We start from the raw sequence: 21,509 nt of genomic DNA on the forward strand, positions 1-21,509 counted from the left end.
TGCTTGGTTGGATAACATCCAACCAACGTGTGTCAAAGACCCCTGCTACTGACACGCCAACTATCAGCAACTACCGCAGAAACCATGGACCAAAGCCCACTCTGAGGATGATAATAAAAACTGACTAGAAATACAACCAAGAAATGCGCATGCTCTAACAGGGTGGACCCAAGGAAGAGCCATGCCAAACGTCCTGGAACATGTGAACTAGTTTAAGGAAAAGTTTGAATATGCATAATTGATTATGAATATGCACTAGGCTGATGCAATAGGACAGGTATGTAAAGGGTGTCTCCGAAATAACAGCTGTGCTCTTGGCTGAGTGCAAAGGCACCCGGAGCCGTGAATTTTGCTTTATTATCTTTGTCCCTTATAGTCCTTTATTAAACTTTTAAATCCTAACAGAAGAGTGAACCTCGTTTTTCACAGATATGTAAGAGAACAGAACAAACACCACCACAGTAACAGAAGTTTCGCGCCTGCTACGCGCCGTGTTTGCCCTACGGCCCGCAGGGGGCGCAGGCGGCTCTAGCGAGGCAGAGAGATGCCGTGATCCCCTCAGCCGGCGCCGGGAGGGACGGAAGGAACTTGCTCCTTTTGCAAACTCAGGGTTCGATCTCAGCACTAACAAGGAGCAGCTGGCAGAAGCAGGGAAAGCAGGCAGATTCGATTGTAGCCAGATTGGAGCGTGACAAAGTTCTGGAGCCCAATGCACAACTCCTGCAGCACCACGCTACCGCTCTCCTCAATCCCCTGAAACAGCAGAAAGGGAGGAAGGATCCACTCCCCCAGCGAAGTCTCACGCAGACCCCAAAACTTCTCACACAATATCCCCAGCCTCCCAAGCTGTGAGGGGGAGAGCCCACGCCCCGATTCAAAATTCCCAAAACCCAAAACAATTCCATTGGTATGCCAGAGCTATCAGCCACTTCCCTTTGTGTCTTAATCACTGTCTATTCACTGAGAAAGCTGCCCCCTCGCCCTTCCAGCATCTCCCCGGTAAGACTGGGAAGAAATTCACTGAAACCTAAACCCACCCCCCACAAGAAAGATGGAGGCGAGGCCATACGTCTCCCCTGACTTCAGCAGTCTCTGAACCACTCAGCTGGAGTACCACTGGTAACTGTCTCACAGTACTGAGCCTGCACATTTTCTCTCCACAATTTCCACTTCCCGGTAAAAATAGTTAATGTTAGGGACCGAGTCCGGTGAGCTGGCCAGATAAACAACATATACACCGATACGATTAAGCATCGTTCTCCCTTTATTGTTCAACTATGCAAGCTTATATCTACTTTTGCAAAGATTCATGCCCAGTCCCTCTAGACAGCCTCTAATCAGCAGGGGAGCCAGCCAGTGTATACCTTGCCAAGGACTCTCAGGGCTGCCTGCAGCCAGGTGTTTTCCAGGCCTGCCTGAAGCCAGGGGCCTGTTCGGGGGCTTTTCCTCAGGAACCCTGGGTTGTCCAATCTTTCCAGGGGTATCATATGCCCTTGTTCCATAAGGAATTCTTCTACAAGTTAACTTTGAAAACGGTATTTAAACATTATCTTGTGTTATGTTTATGCTCATATATTGATGGCATCCAATCATAGTCACAATGGAAGAGCACACACACATCAATGACAACCATGAAAAAACCCCACAGATAAATACTCTACCAAAAAAAATGATAACGAGCACTTAATCTCAGGAAACCCACATTTGAGGAATACCAAGTTGCAGCCCTCATTGTAACCCACATGCATGCAACATGACTCACTTCAAGGCAAGCTGAATTAGCATGGGATTTTCAGAAAGCGAGGAATGATTGTCTTCTAAATGCTGAGCAACCCTTGCTTAAAACATCACTTGAGCTTGACTTCTAAAGGTCCCTTGGCCAAGAAGCCTGAGATTACTTTTTAAAGGTCCCTTTACCAAGAAGCTCAGCTGCAGAAAATCCTGCTGTGTCAGAACCCCGGGCAGAATTTGTCAGAGGAATTTGGGCTGTCTGGCTGCTTTCCCAGGTACAACCAAATGGCTGCCATTCCCATTTCTCACTGAAAGGAATAGTAGGAATTTGGCTTCACAAACAGACATGTAGAGATAAGGCCAGAGACAGAGACAAGACAGTAACAGGAGGAACCATTCAGAAGAATGTTACTAATTGACACTGTCAGGAAAATTAACCCACAAACACCAGAGGTTTATGTCCAAAAAGGAGACAGAGAAGTCCTGTTACTTTATTCAAATAAAGGGAGAGGCCATGGGGCATTCCCCTGGGGTCTCTCAACTTGTTAGAGGATGCAGCCTCCTTTCTATCCTAATTTCCCAGCCACATTTCCCTCTCTCTTTCCCCATTGGATGAGGTACTTGAGAGGTACAGACTTCCTGAATCACGTAATACAGCCCCCCTTCTAATGTATACACACCCTTTTTCTTTTCCTATGGAATTTAAGGTTCTTCCCGTTGCTTCTTTCATCTCTCAGTATCTATCTTTACCTATCAGCAAACCCACAGTTTGTTTGTAAAGACAAATCTATCTCATTCCTTTCAACACTGAATGTTGCTCCACCAAGGCCTTGTTAAATTCCTGAACCTAGAGTAGAAGAACAAAGATACAAAGGGGGTTGTGTGCACATTAGAAGGGAACATGTAGTGAGTGAATCATGAGTGTACTGTACCTTCCAAGTATCTCAGCCAATGGGGAAAGGGAGAGGGTGATGTGGCCAGGAAATTAGGATAGAAGGGAGGATGTGTTTTCCAACAATTTGAGAGAGGCCAGGGGAATGCCCCATGGCCTCTCTCTTTATTTGAGTAAAGTTACAGGATTCCTCTGTCTCCTTTTGGACATAAACTTCTGGCATCATGAATTTATCCGCACATTTTCTAGCACCTTCTTTTACCCATCGCTGGCCAGCCTGGAAGTGTGGAAAACAGACTTGGGAACATTTCCACATTCCTTTCCCTGGTCCTTGGAAAAACCTCTTTCTCCAGGAGAGCAAAGAAGAACTGATATCCAGTGCCCAGTTCCTTCACCCATCCCTTTCAACATCTTCTCTTCCAGCAACCACAGTCTGTGCCTCCTGCTGGGCAACCCTCACAGAGTGATTTCATCCTAGCATGACTTCGGATATGGTAGTTGTAGTAACTTGATACCAGAGATGGGGTTGCTGGATACCAAAAGACTATTTGAAAGTCCAAAGAGGAAAAACACAGTGCTGGTGAGTTACTATTTTAATGGAAGACTCACTGAAGGTGTTTTCCCTTCAGTGAGTGGATTTGGGATCTCTCCAACTAGTGAATTAAAGAACTTAAATCCAACAGCAAAATTCTGTTAGATTTAGAATTCCTTTATTACAGCGCTGGAGACATGCTGGGAATTTTTTGCCATGAGCATGTCCCACCAGACACAGTTCCTTGGGGTTTAAAGAAATTTTAAGACTTAGGATTTCTAGCCCCTCCCAGAGTCTGCCCAGCCTATTACATCAAAGGTGTCCTCTCCAATGTTGTCTTGGTGTGGAACAAGGCTGCCATATAGTGTCCTTTTCCTGTTATTATTTTGATTAGGGAGCTTTATTGCTTCATCAGAGGGTCTTCATTATTGTCTTAATCTCTGGATGACACTTTCATGTTCACAGCTCCCAGCACGTGTGTAATTCACTTCTGATGACCTCTAGTTTTTTATCTTACTGTACTAAGTCACTACTAAGACAGTACATTTACCTTTAGTTAAAGATAACCCATAACTCCTCTTAACTAAACAATTCTCTATTGAATTTGCTTCTGTAGCTAAAGAATCCTCTATTCATTAAGTTTTCTGAGGTGTGTTGTTCTCTGATGTTATTTCCTGCAGGTTCAAGTTCAGCTGTTTATTATCTTGGGTTTTTAATCTTGTTCTGCTGACACTAAGTTAAACACAAATTTAAGTAAAAACAAACTACAAAAACCCCCACAAATTCTTTAGCTAACTAGGACATGACTCCTTACAAAGTTCAGGGGACTTCAAGATTCTTGGCTAAATGAGATATAATTCCTTTTCACTAGAGGGTCCTGTGCACTTACCACAGGTAGTGCTCTGCGCTGAGACTGTCAGAGGAGCCTTTGCAAATGCATTGGAAGCACATCTCTGAAACACCTCGTGTCATGACACACAGAGCTGGAGGGGAACTTTCGCAGATCAAGGCCTTAAAACCAATTATTTTTTATGATTTTTTTCCCCCCAAATACCAGTCTTGGTCTGGTTCTGTTGGTCTTAGCCCATCCACAGCACAGATCCTTCTTCCTGATTGCTTGTGAGATATCGAAGAACATCCCGGCTGGTGTGGCTTGAGCCCTGCTGGCCCTCACAGGCTCACCTGTGCTCGCTCCAGGTGCCACATCAGGGACACACAGGGTCTGGCCCTGGTCCAGGCTGGTGGCTGGCACTGGGACTGTCTCACTCAGGTCTCCCCAGCTGCTGGCACCCGGGCACATGGGACCCCTGGTTCTGGCCCAGCTGCTGACATCAGGGCCCCCTACACACATGCACACCAGTTGGGGTGTCCCTCACCCCGGAGAAGAGTTAGAAATGGAGTTTAATGAGAAGACAGGACAGACTGTGGTGACAGGGCACTGGGCCAGCCCAGACAAGTGTACTGACCAGCCTCCTGCAAAAATGAAACCAGACCCTTTTATTTTTTTATCCATCCATTTTCCCAGGCTTTTTATTCCCAGATGCCCTTGATTCCTCCTTTTCCCACCTTTGTCTCCTTCCCTAAGAAGCCCATAACAGCCCAGTTCAGTCTCCAAATGCACTTCATTTGCATGGCACCACGTGTCCATAGCCCTCAGGCAGTGATGTCCTGAGTTCAGAAGGTGCTCCACTGATGGACTCATCTGGATGGGTTTCCCACACAGACCCTAGGACTAAGGATCTCCTGGGACACCCCTGGGAGGAGCCTGGGCAAGCTGCCGCTTCCTCTGAGTCCTTAGTGTGGGCTCCTGAGCAGGCATGGGCCCCTGTGCTCCTTTGGACTTGTGGAGCTGGCTGGTGCCCGTCCTTCCTCTGCTGGGCTGGGGAGCAGCTGGGCTGGGGTGTCACCTGGACTCCCTCACGTGCCATTGCCTCCCCATCCTGCTTCGTGGGAGAGCAGCCAAGCTCCTTGATGGATAACCCAGCAGGTCCACTCTTCAACTCACTTTGGAAGCTGCTGTTCAGGTTCTGTGTTTCCTCCAGAAACAAAGGCCTCCAACTTTTTCTCAATCCCAGGTTTCCGTTCCACCTTTTGCGTAGTGTGGATCCTGGTGTCTGCTTCTGCAAGAGACCCAGCAGAGTGGTGTGGTAATCACAGCAGAGCTCTAGACTACGTGGCAGAGAGAAGTGATGAGTAGACAAGAGAGTTCCCAGTTACAGCATGGGACCACCAGGAGCTTGCAGGGAAAACATGGGATGTCAGAGCAAAGTGTCTAGGGGGAGGGATTCCCAGCTGTGACCACTTACTGGTTCTGTCTGTGGATGCCAGCAGCCCTCCAAAGCAGCTTTGTGTCTGCACCAGGAGGAGGGCAGGGCAGACCCTTCCCAGTGGGGAAACTTCTGTGTGAGGCTGCTCTTGACAGCACCCAAGCTCTGCAGGGCTCCCTGCCCTTGTCCAGAAGGGACATCTCATCTGCCCTCCTGGACATTTCCCGTGCCTCTTTCATGCCTTTGTAGCTAAATAACTTTGACTAACTTTTCTCCCGCACCCTCCAGGCCAGTGGTGCAAAACATTAAGCAGTTTTTCCTGATCGTTGCTGGAGTTTAAATGGGGCACATGTTGTGTCATCTACCCGGTGCAGCTGTCCCATGCAGCAAAGACATGGCAGGAGAAACAGAGACCCCTAATGGAGGATGTGAATAATCACTAGAAGCCTTGGGGGTTTGTGTTACCTCGTTTTGGTAAGTGATGTGCTGCTCTTTCGGTGTGTGCAGGCTCTCAGAGGCTCTCTCACCTAGGTCTTCCTGTGAGCCTGTCTCCTTTGCAGGAGTTGTGGGTGTGCGGTGTGTCTTCTGCCTGGGAGAAAACCACAGCATCAATTAGTCCCATGATGCTTATTATACCCCTTGTCATTTAGACACTTGTGCTATTTTAAAGACGCTGTTACGAGCTGGATGAGTTTCCTGAATGGATACATAAAAATGCCAAGAAGAAGGAGAAAGGCAAATTGCAAGGTGAACAGAGGCAAGCCACATCATTTGCAAGAAAATGGAAACTATTCTTACTTGTTCCTTCTGCTGTTATTCAGTCGCACGCCACAATATATCAAGACTGATAAGAGCAACACTGCTGTTAATATCGATGTGATGATGACTGTGCTCTTCTGAACATCTACAAAAAGAAACCAGTAAGTTCACACAGAACATGATGTGTTTCTGGTGTCCTCTTCCAGGGGCTGGGACTGAGAGTGCAACATTCAGCATTTTGTGCCCATTTATTCTTTGAAGGAGAGAAAGGAGCACTGTAACAATATAACTCTACCAAAGGTCCTCTACTGAAGGATTGTTTTACGTTTTTAAATAAATATGGATAATGTCTCACACTTCCCTGGTATCAGGGGTATCAAACCCCAGAATTTTTACTCTTGATCTATTTGCGTTTCTCTTTCTGTTGAAAGAAGTTTTATCACAAGAGAAGTGTCCCATCCTTCCTGACACATATCTTCCAGCAAGATAATCTATGAGAAATGTTTTTCCCCAGCATTTGTCAGCCAGGAGCCTGCTCTGCTGGTACCCTCCCGCTGTGGGTACTGGTGCTCTAAATAAATCATTAAGTAGAAATGTAGACATACAGAGCCATATATGCATGTGTATGCACAAATATACGTAGTTATCCCATATAACACATGCACCACACACATACAAAGGTACTACAGGGAAGAGTCTTCTGGAGGGTTTCAAATCCTGAAATCTTCATCTAGCATGAGATCTGGCCTTACAGAAAGTTGTCTATCAAGACCTGCATAAGTACAAGCGGCCCTCCCATAATTGCACATCCTTCCCTAAGCATACCCCACTACACATTACACATCTCCACAAAACTACAGCCTACCTTCCCCTCCTTTTTCCAGGTGAAGTGCCTTCATTTTCCTTCCTTGTGGGTGGTCAAGGAGGCAGAACAAGACATGGGGGTGCTTGGCAGAGAAGGTAACTCTGCTTGCCACTGTTACTGTTCCGTTTGTGTTTTGGATGTGGTGTACTTCAGGTGCCTCCTCCAGGCCTCTGTCATGCAGCCAGGTGATGTTGGGGGCAGGCTTTCCTGTTGCTGAGCACACTGCAGTGAGGAGACCCTCAGTGGGCAGGAGGGAATGGAATTCCACTGTGAGCTCAGAAATTGCTGGCAGCAAAATGAGAAGGTGCTTTTTACACTCTGTGGTGAGTTTACAGTCAAAGCTGAGTGGGTTTATCTCTCTGTACAACGTTTTTATCCAAAAGCATCTGCTGGCTTATTTGCCTTCACTTCCCCTGAGGAAAGTGTTGCCTAGAAAATAGAACTGATCTTCCCAAACAATGTTAGAGTGAATATAAAAGCAAATTTTTACTTGAAAGCTTTCAGGTACACAATATGGCAAAAACCACATGTGGAACAGTAGTTCTACAATTTTTATAAGGATAATTGATTAGTATACCTGTCATTTATTGTCTATAACTAAAAGGTTAGTTGGTTAGGTAATAATTCCAGTGTGGCAGTCTGAACACTATCCACCAAGGAGATGCTGCTGTGTGGAAAATCTCCATGTGGTGGATAGGATAATGACATCCCCACCTCCTGACTACATCAGACCCGACCCGAGTGCCAGAAAGAGAGAAGATGTTAGTGCAAAACTTACTTTGGATGTTGAGGCGTATGTCTTTGCTGATGGAGCCATGACGGAACACACTGAAAATGCATTTGTAATAGGACTCATCTTCAAGTGTGAGATTTTGGAGGGTGATAGCTGAGGCCTTTGGGGTTGCTCTAGTGAAACGCACCTTCTTCTGAAATGACCCTATCAGCCTCTGCCCGTGTACTGGGCTGTAGGTGGCCATATTCTGGAAGGAAGTGCCATTTCTCTTTTGCCAGGTCACTTGCAAAACATCCATCCAGAGTGAGAAGTTGCAATAGAAATTTGCCTCTCCCCCGAGGGCTGCTACGATGATGGTATCAGATTGGATGGGTTCCTTCAAAGCTAGGAACAAAGCAAACCCCAAAATCAGGGCAGAAGGAAAAGTAAATCAGGCAAGGCCATAGTTCCTTGAAACATCCACTCTCATTGTTCCCATCTTGTAGAACACTGGAGTAAGGAATTCCACCGCGAGGCCGTGTGGCACACTGGGAGACTTCAGACACCCTGTTATCACAGGTGGGCATCACATCATTATCCTCTGCTGTACAGTTCCATGGAGAGGAGGAAGGCAGCATGGGAATGGAGGGCAGGCAGGCTCTTTAGCAAGCACAGCAACCACCCAGCAAAAACAGTTCTCGCTCCCAAGAGCACTCCTGGTCCCCTCTTGCCGGCGCCTGCAGGGCTGTGGGGAGGCAGAGCAGCCCAGGGCAGCCAGGAGGCAGCACGAAGGGCTGCAGAGGGATATGCCCTACTCCAGCCTCTCCCCAGAGAAGTGTGCACCACCCAGACATGGACACTGGCAATGCAAACCTGCCCCATCCCCTGTGCTGAGGAGTTTAGCAACACCAACAAAGAAAGGGAATATCCAGGCAGAGCACACAGCTTGTGAGCAAAGTGCCCAGTGCTCTCTCTAACCAAGCCTTACCCAATTTGGCTGCTGCTGCTGACTCATGCCCAGCTTACTAGTTACTGTTCCAGTCACCATGTAGTATATTTTAGTCAGCATCATATCTGTGTCTCTCTGCTTGCTAGGAAAGGCTGGTGCTGCTCCACAGTTAAGCTGGTGTGGGGAAAGAGCGCTCCACTCACCCACTGCCGGTTCCACTCGCTGGCAGCCTCCCCAGAGCAGCAGGAGGCAGATTTCAGCCCAGAAGAGCAGGCGGAAAATCATTGTGGGTTGAAGCAATTGCCCAGGAAAGCTCATCCCTTTCCCCGTTTCTTTCAATGAGGGGCTGGCATTGCCAGGGAACCGTTGAAAATTCTGGCGCCTTTTTTCAGCACACTCCTCGGTGGCCAATCAGCAGCACCACTGGTCAATCATTGATCATTATTGTGCCCTGCCTGCCAACAGCACTGGCTGCCAGAGGTGGCAACAAACAGCCCTCACTCTTTCTTTTTTTTCCTTTTTTTCCTCCTTCTGCAAAGTTTGGTGGTGTCCCTTGCTCACCCCATCCTGGTGATTTGTTAGGAGGCATCACAACCACTACTTGCACCTCTCAAGGGTGTAAATGTGGAATCTTGCTGGTATGTGTGGGAGGTGTCTGATGGAAGAAACAAGGGACCACAGGCCCTGACAGACCCTGCTCTCTTTCTCTTTGGCTGGAAAGGGATGGTAGGAAGGGAGGTGCTGCCTGTGGATCACTGCCTAGGAGGCTTGCTGGACATCACACTGGGTGCCAATACTGGAGTCCTCAGGGAGATCACTTTCCTCCCTTGGATGTGGCACAGAGGAATCCCAAGCAAGAGCGGGAGATGATTCCCCATCAGGAGAGCAGTGCGGAGTCGCCTGCAGGTGGCACTGCTTTGCCACAAGCCACAAGCAAACCAGACTCCCCCCCAAGTGGGTTGTGAAAGGAGTCATTGCAGGGAGCAGGTTTGGCTGAAGTCTCATCACCCCAGATGTGTTTGCATCTGATATAATTCCAGCAAGGGAAAGCCAGGGGTGTGACGGCGCTCTGGTGCCCAGAGGTGATGCCCTGTGCCCAAGGGGTTCACTGTAAAACTGCACAGTGCAGTTCCTGCCCCAATGGCAACCCAACGTTGAGATCAAGCACCATGTGAGGTTTCAAGCTGTACTTACAGCAGGATACCCACTGCACTCTACACCCTGTAAGAAAGGGAGAAGGCTATTTTACAGGAGAATATGAGAAGCGAATACCAGTCTGTGTTCATCCCTGCTGTTTATGACTTTGACTCTTCCCTCCATCGGGGCAGCAGCATCAAGTTCTCTAGTTCTCATCAGCTCTATGATTTCTTACACTTCCACCCCCTCCCTTCTCCCCAGTTTGTAGGTGAATTCCATACAAGGTGAGATGTACTGTAGAACATCCCTCCTGGCACCTCCTGGCATTAAGGGAAGAGGCTCCATCCAGCCCCTCATTTCTAGCTACAGCACCAGCTTGCACTGCAGGCAGTGAGCAGGGCAGTGAAACCAGCACATGCCACCATGTCAGAGCCTTTCCACAGCGTCCCTCAGGGGTTTTCAACTTCTCTCCCCTGATGCCTGCTTCCATCCCAGCCTCCTCTGTCCCAGAAGTCTGCTTTTGGGCAGAAGGGGTGTCCCTACTGCCAGCAAGGGAGAAGCATTTTAGGCTAGGAGTGAGCTCCCAGGGGCTGGCTGCGCCAAACTCTATGATATGGAGCAGAGAAAGTAATGACAACTCACTTATGTCCCCTTTTCCAGGGTCAGAATTGCCAATCAAATTCAGGCACTTTGTTAAACTCAGAAACCTCAACAAAAACAAACATCAGAGATTTTGGCGCAAGGAGCTCAGGACAAGAAAGGACAGGTGAGGACAGGAGAGATGCAGCTAATGCTGCTGAGCTCACACAAGGATCTTTCCTGGTTTAGAAAGTCCAAAGAGCCCATGGATGTGAATATGCTCAATGCACATGGGCAGCTGCATGGGGGCACAAGGTCAGTGTACCAATCAAAGTGACTGTGTAGCTAACACTAAGCAATCAGCATAAATACCAACTACTGCAATGTGTATCTTACACCTAAGACACAAGAGACTCAGCAGAGCAGATCTGCTCTTTTCCATCAGTCCCCGGAGCCTGGTTGGAGATGGCAAAGCAAACCCAGGTGCAAGCATCAGTGGAGGGTTGCACATGTAAAGAGTTTTGTGGAGGTACATCTTCAATTTCTTTCCTATATAAGAGGGGAATCATCTTAGTTTTCTAGAAGCTCTTCATTGTCCAGGCAACAAAACTGGGCTCAGATATTTTGATTACAGCAAGAACCTTTACCCTCTGAATCTCACTGCATTTTTTACCTGGGCAAGCATCCTACTGGCCAGCTGCATGTTGTGGAGCAAAACCTACCTGCTCACATACACAATAACAACATACAGAAATTGCACTAACATCTCTGGTGCAACAGGTCCTGGCAACAGGTCAGATTACAGAAACAGAATCTGTCCAACTTTTTTCCCACATGTCCCTTCCCCAACCTTTGCTTTTCTTTTGTATAGTTCTGAACTTTGCTCAACAAAAGAAGCCAGCTGTTTTTCTCTTTTCAGTCATTTTATAAAGTTGCTGGAAGATGCAGTTGTTTGTTTAAACAGAACTGTCCCAGGGGACTGCTTGTCCAAGCCAGACCTCAGTACTTTCAAAGTTTTAGATAAAGCAGCATGTTTGGACTGTGAGTACTGGAGAGTGTCATCTTAATTACTTAATTCTTACTTTCTGAAGGGAAAAAATAACTTTCAGAGTCTGCCTAATTGCCCTATGCTTAAATTGAAGAGACAACTTTCTGGTGGCTTCTCTCATTTTTGGGCTTAAATTCTGCTATTTCTGCTGATGCCAAAGAGGAGAATTACTAGTGAAGAGAAAGACAGTTCATCAGCAGCTTTATAGCACTGTACTTCCCCTGCTTTCTGGTGGTTCGTGTTTGTTGTTCTCAGTTCTGCCAGAGATCAAGGGTCACAGCTCCTGGTCACAGCCTGTAGATGAAAGGGTGAGGAGGAAATGAAATGTTGGCTCACTCCTGGCTGCAAGCCCAGACTCACTGCTGAGCCAAGAGGGGCAGACATTCGACTAGAAAATGCCATGAGAGCAGGTTATCACCATTTTCTGTTGGTAGCGTGTGTACTTCTGTTAGGAAGTTATGGGAATTTTATCAGAAATCAATTGAGGAACACAAAGTGATATCCAGTGCCAGATCCCCCCTGCAGCATCAGCTCCCTGCTGTGCCCGGTCCTTATCTTCCCTGGCTGCATTACCCATAGCCAGCCTCATGTCATATGCTGGCCATCAAGGGACAAAAAGGAATGCAAACTGCTCCCATCCATTGCTAATTAACTCTGCAGTCTTCACAAAACAGGACACTTGCTCATAGTCTTAAGAGGTTCTCTTTTTAAACACTCCTCAAATTACTTTCACCAAGCATCTCTGTGGCTTGGTTGTCCAGCTGGCCAAACTCCTTAAGCCACTTCATTGCTAATGCCTGCAGGAGCCACAGGCCACAGAGAGGTATGTACAGATTGCAGGTAACATTCATATTCCAAAGCTAATTCTGCGAGAAGTTTTACTGCTGGAAGTAGCCAAGTCCTAAGCCCATGTTCTCTAACAAATTGCCAGCTTGAGAGCTTTCCTGAGAAAATTGTTTCCCCATTTGGCTCCACTTTGAGATCCTTCCCCTGCCTTCAGGCTCTGTGTGTGCCCTTTTGCTTTTTTCTCTCCTTCCCTCCTTCCTCCCTAGCTCCCATTTCCCAGCTAAGCCCTATGACTACCCTAGTTGAAGAACAAGAGGTGCCCAGCAGAAAAGAGGTGATCCAGGTAGGTGGACATCATCTTCAAAGGTGTGGTAAGACAGAACAGCATCAGGGAGAGGAAACAACTTTGAAACAACTAGGTGAGGGAAAATAGGTGGCTGAGTCAAGCAACAGGAATACAAAGGACAAACTTGTTGTTTGAAGCAGAGATATTACACTGATAGTTCAGCATCAGGTCTGGATCCCATGGACCAGAAAAAGAGCAAACAAAGAATAAATGTGCTAAGGGAATGAAGGAAGCTGTAGAGAATCAAGTATGGGGTCCCCAAGCCTTCCTGCTCACCTTTCAGGAAAAAGATCTGTCTCACTATTGATGACTGATGCTGTTTCTTGGAAGTTTCTGGCTTCAGTTTTTCCAAGCCTCCCAACCCACCTGTGCCAGATCCACAGCAGAGTGATACAGAGTCACAAACCTGAGACTAGAGGAATTAAAACTGCACGATGGCCACAAGATCCTTCTGCTGGGCCAGAGCCCACTGGAGATCCTGGTACATCAAATCCTTTCAGCCTGGGATGTTATTACCTGTGACCCATGATGTGGCCCCCTTTTGTTTTGCATCCTAGTCAGAAGGTTTCCACCCCAGTGGAGCCTGCAGGGAGCTCAGCACTTTCTCTTAGTGATGCAGCAAGGTCTGGGTTTCTCTGTGCAGCCTGAGCTAGATTCCAAGGAATGTCTTCCAATTGTCTTGATGTGGTCAGAAGTTGTTACAATACAGATTTTCAGAAAGAAATGATGAAGTTATGTACATAAATGCTGAAGTATTGAGTAGACAACTGACACCTTATTTCTATTAATATGTCCTAGAAAGTAGGCAGCCTACATTTAATACCCTTAAAATCAAACCATTCTAAAGTAGGTATGCAAAGAGCCTCAGAAAACTACACTAGGACTTTTCCCCTTTCTCTTCTTTGTGTATAGGTTCTGGTATTTAGAGAGAAACTGTAGCAAACAATAATATTTCTTGTTACTCAGATGATGGGCAGCTAAAATCCACCACAGTCTCATTTATGAAAATAGCTAGTTTCCTGTAAACAAGGAAGGCTCAAGGCAAATTGGTTTCTTTAAATTAAAATGTAAGCCTGGGTGTTTATGATGAGACCTGGGCTTTCTGTAATTTATCTGAAGGATAATATCAAATAAAATATTCTGATTGAAAAAAAATTAGGTTGTTTCCTTTCTTTTTTTTTTAATTAAGAAGTGTAGGGTTTTTTCTGCAAGCTTTTCATTCCACCTTAGCCTGCTCTTTTACTAGACAAAGCTGCCTTTTCCTCCTTTTTCCTTAGGGTGGTAAAGGACCACAGCTTCATGCTAGGGAATTTAAAACTGTTAGTATTGTGTAGGGGTCTTAGACTGAGGATTCTCTCAGGCTTCCCAGAAATTTCGGGTGGCTTTTCTCAAAGTTGAGCAGACTACAATGGAGTCCATCCACAAAGAGGTGGACAAGTATTCACTGCTCCTTTCACACATAGCTTTATATGTCCAAAGATGAAAGCAGCAGAGATATGAAAAGGCCCTTTGTAAGGCTTCCAAAAATATGAGCAATTTCTGGTGTACTGAGAGTGAAACAAAAATACACTTGATTTGTATCTGCCTGGCTTGATCGTCTCATTTATAAAGAGAAAAATGCAATCAATTAGTGCAATTCTCTTGTTTCAGCTGATTTCCAGAGGCTCAGTGCTGAAAATCAAATGAAAAACAATGGGTTATATTTTCTTCCATGTCTGATTTCATAAGAAAATTTACTGGTATGGTATTTAGATGAATCATTCCCCCAGGGTCATGCAACAGAGAATTGATGAATGATGCTTTCAAGGTCTATCACCAAAACAAACTTTCTTTTCACTGTACAAATTTAGTCCCATGCCTCTGTCAGCACTGGTTTCAGAAGAAGAATATTCTTCCTATTTCAGCCAGTGCCTATAAAATATCTAAGGCAAACATTTCAGCTACACTTCAAAGTCATATCTTCAGCCAGAGCTGTTGGGGCAATTTGCTTGCATCTTACTGCTCTCTTAGAACCAGGAACCCAGCATCTGGGCAGAAAAAAATACCAACACACTACATCTCTGCAATACCCTGGCATGCCAAAACAGAAACATGGACATTTTACACAGCCTGAAGAACCTTCATTTTATATATATATTCATATATATGTCTATATCTATAGCTATCTGTATCTATCTATCTATATCTGTATCTCAACAGTTAAAAAGGACACTTCTTACATGAGTTAAAACCTTAACCCAAACTGGCTAATGTCAGAGTCAAAGGATCCCAAAGCTAAGAGGTGCAGGCTACATTTGCTTTATAAAGAGAAACACATTACCCAGAGCCAGTTTTATCCACGTGAGAGGCAAGCAGGAAGGTGGCATTCCCTCTTGCCCCTTTTCCATCAGTTAGGAGAAATTATACTCTGTATCAACACCACTTGTCCCTAGGCTAGACAAAATGCAGTGACACAAAGTGGCCAAAGGCAAAGTTGGGTGAGAATGACAACTGCCCAGCCTCAAAACAGGCAAAAATCCTAGACTTTTTTTTTGGTGGCAGTAGTAGCTCAGAACATTCTCACAGAATTTATTCTGAAAATATGGTCTGCTTCCATTTACTTACAAAGTTAACTTGCTTCATATCGCTTGTATTGGAGCAGCAAAATGGAGCAGTCTATTTCACTTAAATATCCTACCAGTTTTATTTTTTCTCCTCTCAAGCTCCACACCAACCTCACCTACAGTCATGCAGGGCCACAGCAGACAAAAGATGTTGGGGATCACACCCACCCATTTATTAAAATCCCACATTTATTAAAACAAATATTCGGTCTGTGTATAAACCCATTCAAAATATAACCTCCAAGGAATTGCTTACAAATTGTTAACAGAAGTAACTGGACAGACAAGCACAAAATAATCACAAAGAAATCTCATAACAGCATTTACGATGTTCATCATTCATAGTCAAAACTTCTGAGTTCCTCAGTCACGCTTTTGTTGATTCCACAAAAGGTGGTTTGTATCTTTTCCATATTCTTTTTTCCCCCCATAGCTATCAGACTGTTAATTATCCACAGTCTGTATTCTTGCATTCATTTCATTGCTATGTGAAGCCAAAAACCCAGCAGTAGCATTCAGCATTTTATGGCACTGCATCTTAGTAGATGGCTTTGTATAGCATGAAGGTAAGTACATGTATTGGTTTTAAGTGTTCTGTATCTGGATGTCATGTTCTCATTCTGATATCCTGAATGAAAAATAAGTCTTGTACAGAATTTTTCTTGTAAGCCAGCTTCTGGACCTATCATGTTCATAAGCAGAAACCTCTAAAAGCTTAAAAAAATTCTACATTCAGCTAAAAAGTAAAAGAAACCACAGTCCCACACATAAACAGATACTTTTGTGACTCCAAGCCCTGCTTTCCCACACTCCAGGTGATCAGCTTGTAGAAAACAATAATAGATAATCTCTGTCATTTTCCTGGGTTTGAATAGATTTCTCACTGGCCTTGTGCCTATCTCTCTTCCCTCAGGAAATCCTTTTCTCTACCCATGTCCAAACTCCCTGTTTCTGCAAGAGTTTAGTTTCTTTTTTTTATTAAAAACCCCCAACAAACCAAACAACAAAACCTTAGTCTAAACACTAGCAGAAACCTCATGTTAGAACTCAAATAAACTGCTCTAAATTGCAAGTGCAGACTCTGCGGAATGGCAAGGCTGAGGCCACACAGCCTACTCAAGAAGGGTGCCAGGGGCTCTCCTCCCATTCCTGCCCTCCCCAAGCCCAGGGGAAATCCTTCTTCTCCCCTGACCTCTTCCCTCATGGAGGAAGAAATGAAGCTGCAATAGTGGAAAAGTTTGGACAAACCATTACTTCCTCCTTTGACAGTTGGGGGATAAGGAGAAAAAAACCCCAATTGTAACAGCTGCAGCCAGTTCCCCTTTCCCCTCACTCACCAACTGTGCTATTACTAAGTGTTAGGGGGGCCTAAAAAATGTATTTGATAGCAGAGACCAGGTTTACTCATTCTCACCCACTTGCTTTCATTTTAGTTCACTTGGCTTTTTGACCACAACTTAGTGAGTCATGTGGGATGCCCGTTTGAAATACATGGATGAGGAAAAACCAGATTACATGCATTTGCTCCGGGAAGCCTGCACTGGTGGCTTCCCACAAGACCAGCATCACCCAGGTGGGCTCATTTCCTCTTCCCTAAGTCTACAAGACTTCATAGAGCTCAGATCTGACCTACTGGTTATAAACAAAGCATTTTCAGAATAGAGAACACTCCTTGCCCTGCACTGGTATTTATCTGCCCATAAGGAAATAAATAAAGCACCCACCTCCTCAGGCCTACCTGCCTCCTGCTCCCCACTGCACTCACCTGCCACTACACCAGGACACAAACAAAATGTACTGGGCAACCTACTACCCCTGCAACTACTCCTTTATTGCCCTGCTTCCTCCTGCAGGTGGGTGGGATGCTGGGAAACACAAGGCACTGTGGAAAGCCCTGAGAATGAGGGAAGAAGGAATCATCTATGTGCCTTTTACATTGCTTTCCAGGAGAAGTGCTGGAAATCAGACTTGGCACTCCCTCATGACTCTTGGCTTGAAGCCTGTTGCTCCTGGCACCTGGGTTATAAGTTCAGGCTGGCTGCAGTCTTGGCCTGATCTCTTGTGCCCTTTAGGGAACAAGTTCAACACCTGAAGTTCAGAGCAGTGTGCTAGGCTGTTCCATGGATTTTCTGCAGCCCAGCTCCTGGTCCATCAGCAACCCTTTCAAAGGCAGCCTTACAAAATGCTGCCTTGTTGCAGACAATCCCCCATCACTTTTGAGTTTGCAATGTTAAAATATCAAAAAGTAATAAACAATGTTCAAACCCCAAAAAATTCAAAGCATAAGTTCCACTAAATGGATCCACACAGCCAGCATGCGTTTCAAATAAATACTTTACATTTTTTTCTTACAAAACAGAATATTATAGTGTAACAAAATAAATAAATATCTATTATAAATTGTCCTTTTCTGTATTTCTCTGGGATAAAGTCACAGGAGGTTTCCTTGGAAGCTTGAGGTGCCATTTTAAGAGTTTCTCTCTTGCATGTGTAGGGTGGGGAGCTTCTCAGGTGTTCAGTGGTGCACTGAGGCTGGGGGACACCACAGGAGCCCACCTGCCTGTAGCTCCATACTGCCTGCACTTCTTGGCCTTGGTACAGGCAGGAAGTACCTGATGAAAGAGAGGTTGTTGTGTTTATTTTTTCAAAATATATGGATGTTTTAAGTGCGAGGCTAAAGATCCTGGATATTTGTATTGCCAAATGAGTCCTTGCATCTCTCTGTAACCCCCTTGCAATCCCACCAGTAGTCTTCAGCTTGGATCTAGAGGTATAACACCCCTGGAAGACATGTTGCATTTCCTCCACTGCTTCTTTTTCTCCAGGATTTTCACCAAAATTCAGGGTGCACATGCTAGGCATACACTGCAAAGAGGATGAGGAACCTTCACAAAACTGGACTGTGATTCTCTGAAATGATGCCACTTCACTCAGTTTACCCCCACCTCAAGCTTGTATCCTGCACTCCCTGCACTAGGATAGCCTCCATGGACAACCAGCAGTGCCTCAGCCCGTGCCACAGTGTGGGACCGTGGACTTCCCTCAGAGAGGCACGGTTTTCCTCCAAGACCACATTTTGTTTGACACACATCCTCAAAGCTGCTGCCTTTGTAAGCTGCATTGGCTGCGCTGAAGTAGATTATTTTAGGAGCTGCAGAAGACCAGTGCAAGGTCCTGGCCACTTCTTCCACAACTATTTTGTGTATAAATATAGTAGTAGAGTGATGCTTCTGCTGCAGCGTGCCTTGTCATTGGCACAGTGAATGTTTTCTAGCTCCCAGCACTCTTGGGCACCTGTAGGCTGGCTATGCAGAATCAGGTTTCTGCTTCCCAGCTGTCTGGCTGGGGGCTAATTCCTGTGTCCATCTCCAGCCCAGGTTCAGCCAGGCTTGGGCAGTGTGCAGGCAGCCCTGGTGTGGCTGGGGAGAGCCAGGTCACGGTACTGAGCCCCATGACCTGTGGGGGTGACCCCGGCAGCGCCCTGAGGAAAGGCAGACCTACCCAGCATGGCCAGGCTGGGTTTCCCTCTGGGCCATGTAGGTGCCTGAGGCAGGGGTAGAGAAGGCAGGTGAGAAGGAGAAGGGAGGTCAGGGGGACCAGGACCCCCACTGCAATGGCAATGGCCGGTACCATGCTGCTGTCTGGACCTGTGGGGAAAGCACAGGGATTCAGTTTGTGCAGGAAGTAAAAATCTAACCCAAAACCCCATTCAAACATCCCTTGGCTATTCCCTGGGGTGAAATGGAGTGGATAGGGGCACTGGGAGCACATTTCAGCATGATGCACTCAAGTGGCACTGCCAGGAGACTTATGCTTGGGGTCTGATGTTAAGGTCAGGCATACAGAATTCAGTCTCTCTGAGCTACCCAGCGTCTTGTCAGTGTGTCACACTACATGACAGGGAACCCTGTCACAAATAGTCCTTCACAGGGACAGAGGCTGGGGGACACCATGGTGGGTGAGAGGACTTGATGAGCAGTAGACATTATGTGCAGTTGCCCAGGGCATCTGGATGTTCCATGGCACCTCCTCCATCCCTCCCAAGCCCAGCCACAGCTGCTCTTCCAGGTGCCTTCCCCACCTGCACCCAACCCTCTGCGGAGTTTTCTGATCAACCCCAGGAGGTGTTGTGCAGTTTCTGCTCCACTCAGAGCAGGAGCAGAGTTACATACTGACCTGGCTCCAGGCTGTCTGTGGGCAGGGCCAGGGTCACATTTAGAGAAGGGTGTTGGATCACACAGGTGATGGGGTACTCCTGAAGGATTTTGGAGTGGGTGTGGGTAAAATTGCTGATGACAGTCACAGTCTGGTTGCTGAACTTTATGTGGTACTCCCTTGGTTTCTGCTGCAGGATGCTGGGAAGGTGCCAGGTTATTTTTGGAGCTGGTTTCCCTGTTGCTGAGCAGCTCATCCCCACCATTTTCTCAGAGTCCTCAGCTTTGTCTGGACTGAGTATAAGCTTAGTTTCCACTTTGGGGTCTGAGATGGCTGTAAACAACAAAGTGACAAAGTCCATTAGTTTCTGCCCATGTTTGAGCAAAGAGCATCTATATTTACAATTTTCTTGGAGGACAAGCTTGCTATCTAATCTTGCCTCCCCCTTCCCAAAGCCCCAGCAGTGACAAATAAACATGAAAGTGATCAGACAGCAGTCTGGAAGTGAAGAGCTAGACAAAAGTAAGGGCAAGATGGTCGAAGCATCTATTTCAATTCTGTTACTAGCAGCAACATCCCAACTGAGAAGTGGTGATTATGGCTGAGTTAAAAGCAGAAGGTAGTGAAACTGTGAAGTCATATGTCCTTTTCTCTCTGAAAGAGCTGAACTGCATTAATGAATTAAAATTATTCTCCTTTAAAATTACCTTCAGGATTATCTTTACTGCTGTTTGAGGTGTGTAGAGTTGCAAATCAAAGGACTAAATGCATTTATTTATGCAAGACAGTAATAGTGAATTTGTATGTGGTTACACCATGGGATTTCACCTGTGGAGGGTTTGTGCTTGTATAACTTTGTTCCCTCTTGTACTGGGTTTTGGGTGCATCATAGTATCCCTTAAAACTTTCATTAAAGATCACCTCTTCTGAACTCTCTCACTCCAGAAGATTTGCGGATGTTGTCACATTTCATTTTAGTATGGAAGAAGGATGAACTACAGGCATCATTCATGCTCACTCACTCACATGAAGTCTACTTGTTGATTCCTATTTATACAAACTGTATTTGCAAGGAATAGATAAAGGGGAGAAGTTCAAGAAGCTGCTTTCGACCTGGATAGAACTCCAGGTGAGAACTGAACACATAAGGACACATTGGTCCCGTGTGGAAAAGTCACCTATTTATCCTTTGACATAAAATCATACCATAATTTAGGTCAGAAGGGACTTCTGGAGATTGTCTAGTTCAAGCTTTTGCTCAGTTTGATAGGGTCAGTTTGTGCAGGCCAGTATCTATAAAGGCGTGCAGTTCCATTTGGGAGTGCAATCCATGGCTTTCTGTGTGGCAGCTCACCAGCCTGCCTTCTACTTCAGTACATGTGCTGATGGAATAGGGGTCCAAACCACACTCTACTTCTAGGTCTCTGTTTCTGAGAATATTACTTTTTTTAACCATTTCAGTGCAGTGGCAGCTCTACTTTCAATCAAGTCTGGGGTACCACGAATGCCCTCTGATTAAAAAAGTATCCATTACTATAATCAGTAGAACTCCATGTGTATATTACTACTTACATAAGAAAAATAACAGCGCTAAGTGGCAATGTTTATGCTGAAATTATTTTTTGTCCCAACACTAAAACATCCCACTATCATTTAGCAATTCTGCTTTTAAACAAGTGAACCAAACTTCTTTTTATTCTTCTTAGGAAAAGCAGTGATTTTTTCCTTTCGTGAGGTAAACAAAGATTTGCCTGTGAAGTGTAGCAGGCACTGTGAAAAGGGGAAAAGGCTTGTGCCAGATGCATAACGGCACCTATGACCTCCTAGCACAATTCCAGTTGTACCTCAAGAGGTTGTCTGTGTCCTCCAAGCCATAACTGCCAGAGGGTGGAACCAAGACTTTGTATATCAACAATTTTGCTGCTTTTTGTTTGTTTGACTTTTTTACAAGCCTGACCTCATTCACTTATTATGGTTGTGTGAGCCTAGAAAAAATAAGCTGCTATTTCTCCTGTTTTGCATCACTCATAGACAAAAACTCAACCCCCACAGAGTTGCTGAAACCTCTGAGAAAAACAAGGAAAGTGTGTAGGGGGATTTCAGTTGGAACTTCTCAAAATCTCCCAGGTATGAAAAGACTAGTGTCAC

At 45.7% G+C, this 21,509-nt stretch overlaps 2 protein-coding genes across 9 annotated transcripts in view; both read right to left on the reverse strand.

Annotated features, from left to right (window-relative positions):
• Positions 1–2,518: 2,518 nt before the first annotated feature.
• LOC103613980 (OX-2 membrane glycoprotein) lies at positions 2,519–8,992 on the reverse strand. Its single transcript, XM_008631848.1, has 5 exons — positions 8,911–8,992; positions 7,825–8,163; positions 6,221–6,326; positions 5,888–6,011; positions 2,519–2,578 (listed from the first exon to the last, which is right to left on the reverse strand). The coding sequence occupies exons 1-5, from the start codon at positions 8,990–8,992 to the stop codon at positions 2,519–2,521; spliced, it is 711 nt and encodes a 236-aa protein (XP_008630070.1).
• A 6,221-nt stretch (positions 8,993–15,213) lies between these two features.
• The window catches only part of LOC103613982 (TPA-induced transmembrane protein), a 37,601-nt gene continuing 31,305 nt past the window's right edge, over positions 15,214–21,509 (reverse strand). For 7 of the 8 annotated variants that reach the window (XM_017731765.1, XM_017731758.1, XM_017731761.1 and 4 more), the window contains 2 exons: positions 19,383–19,694; positions 17,842–18,853 (listed from right to left, as the gene is read on the reverse strand). In XM_017731765.1, coding sequence (XP_017587254.1) covers positions 18,522–18,853; positions 19,383–19,694 — 644 coding nt within the window. In that variant the 3' untranslated portion in view covers positions 17,842–18,521. Of the gene's footprint in view, positions 17,819–17,841; positions 18,854–19,382; positions 19,695–21,509 lie in introns of those variants that run through there. The other variant, XM_017731766.1, reaches the window with a different exon arrangement.

The sequence above is a fragment of the Corvus brachyrhynchos genome, unplaced genomic scaffold (genome assembly GCF_000691975.1).
Source record: "Corvus brachyrhynchos isolate BGI_N302 unplaced genomic scaffold, ASM69197v1 scaffold3, whole genome shotgun sequence".
Classification (NCBI taxonomy): Eukaryota; Metazoa; Chordata; class Aves; order Passeriformes; family Corvidae; genus Corvus; species Corvus brachyrhynchos.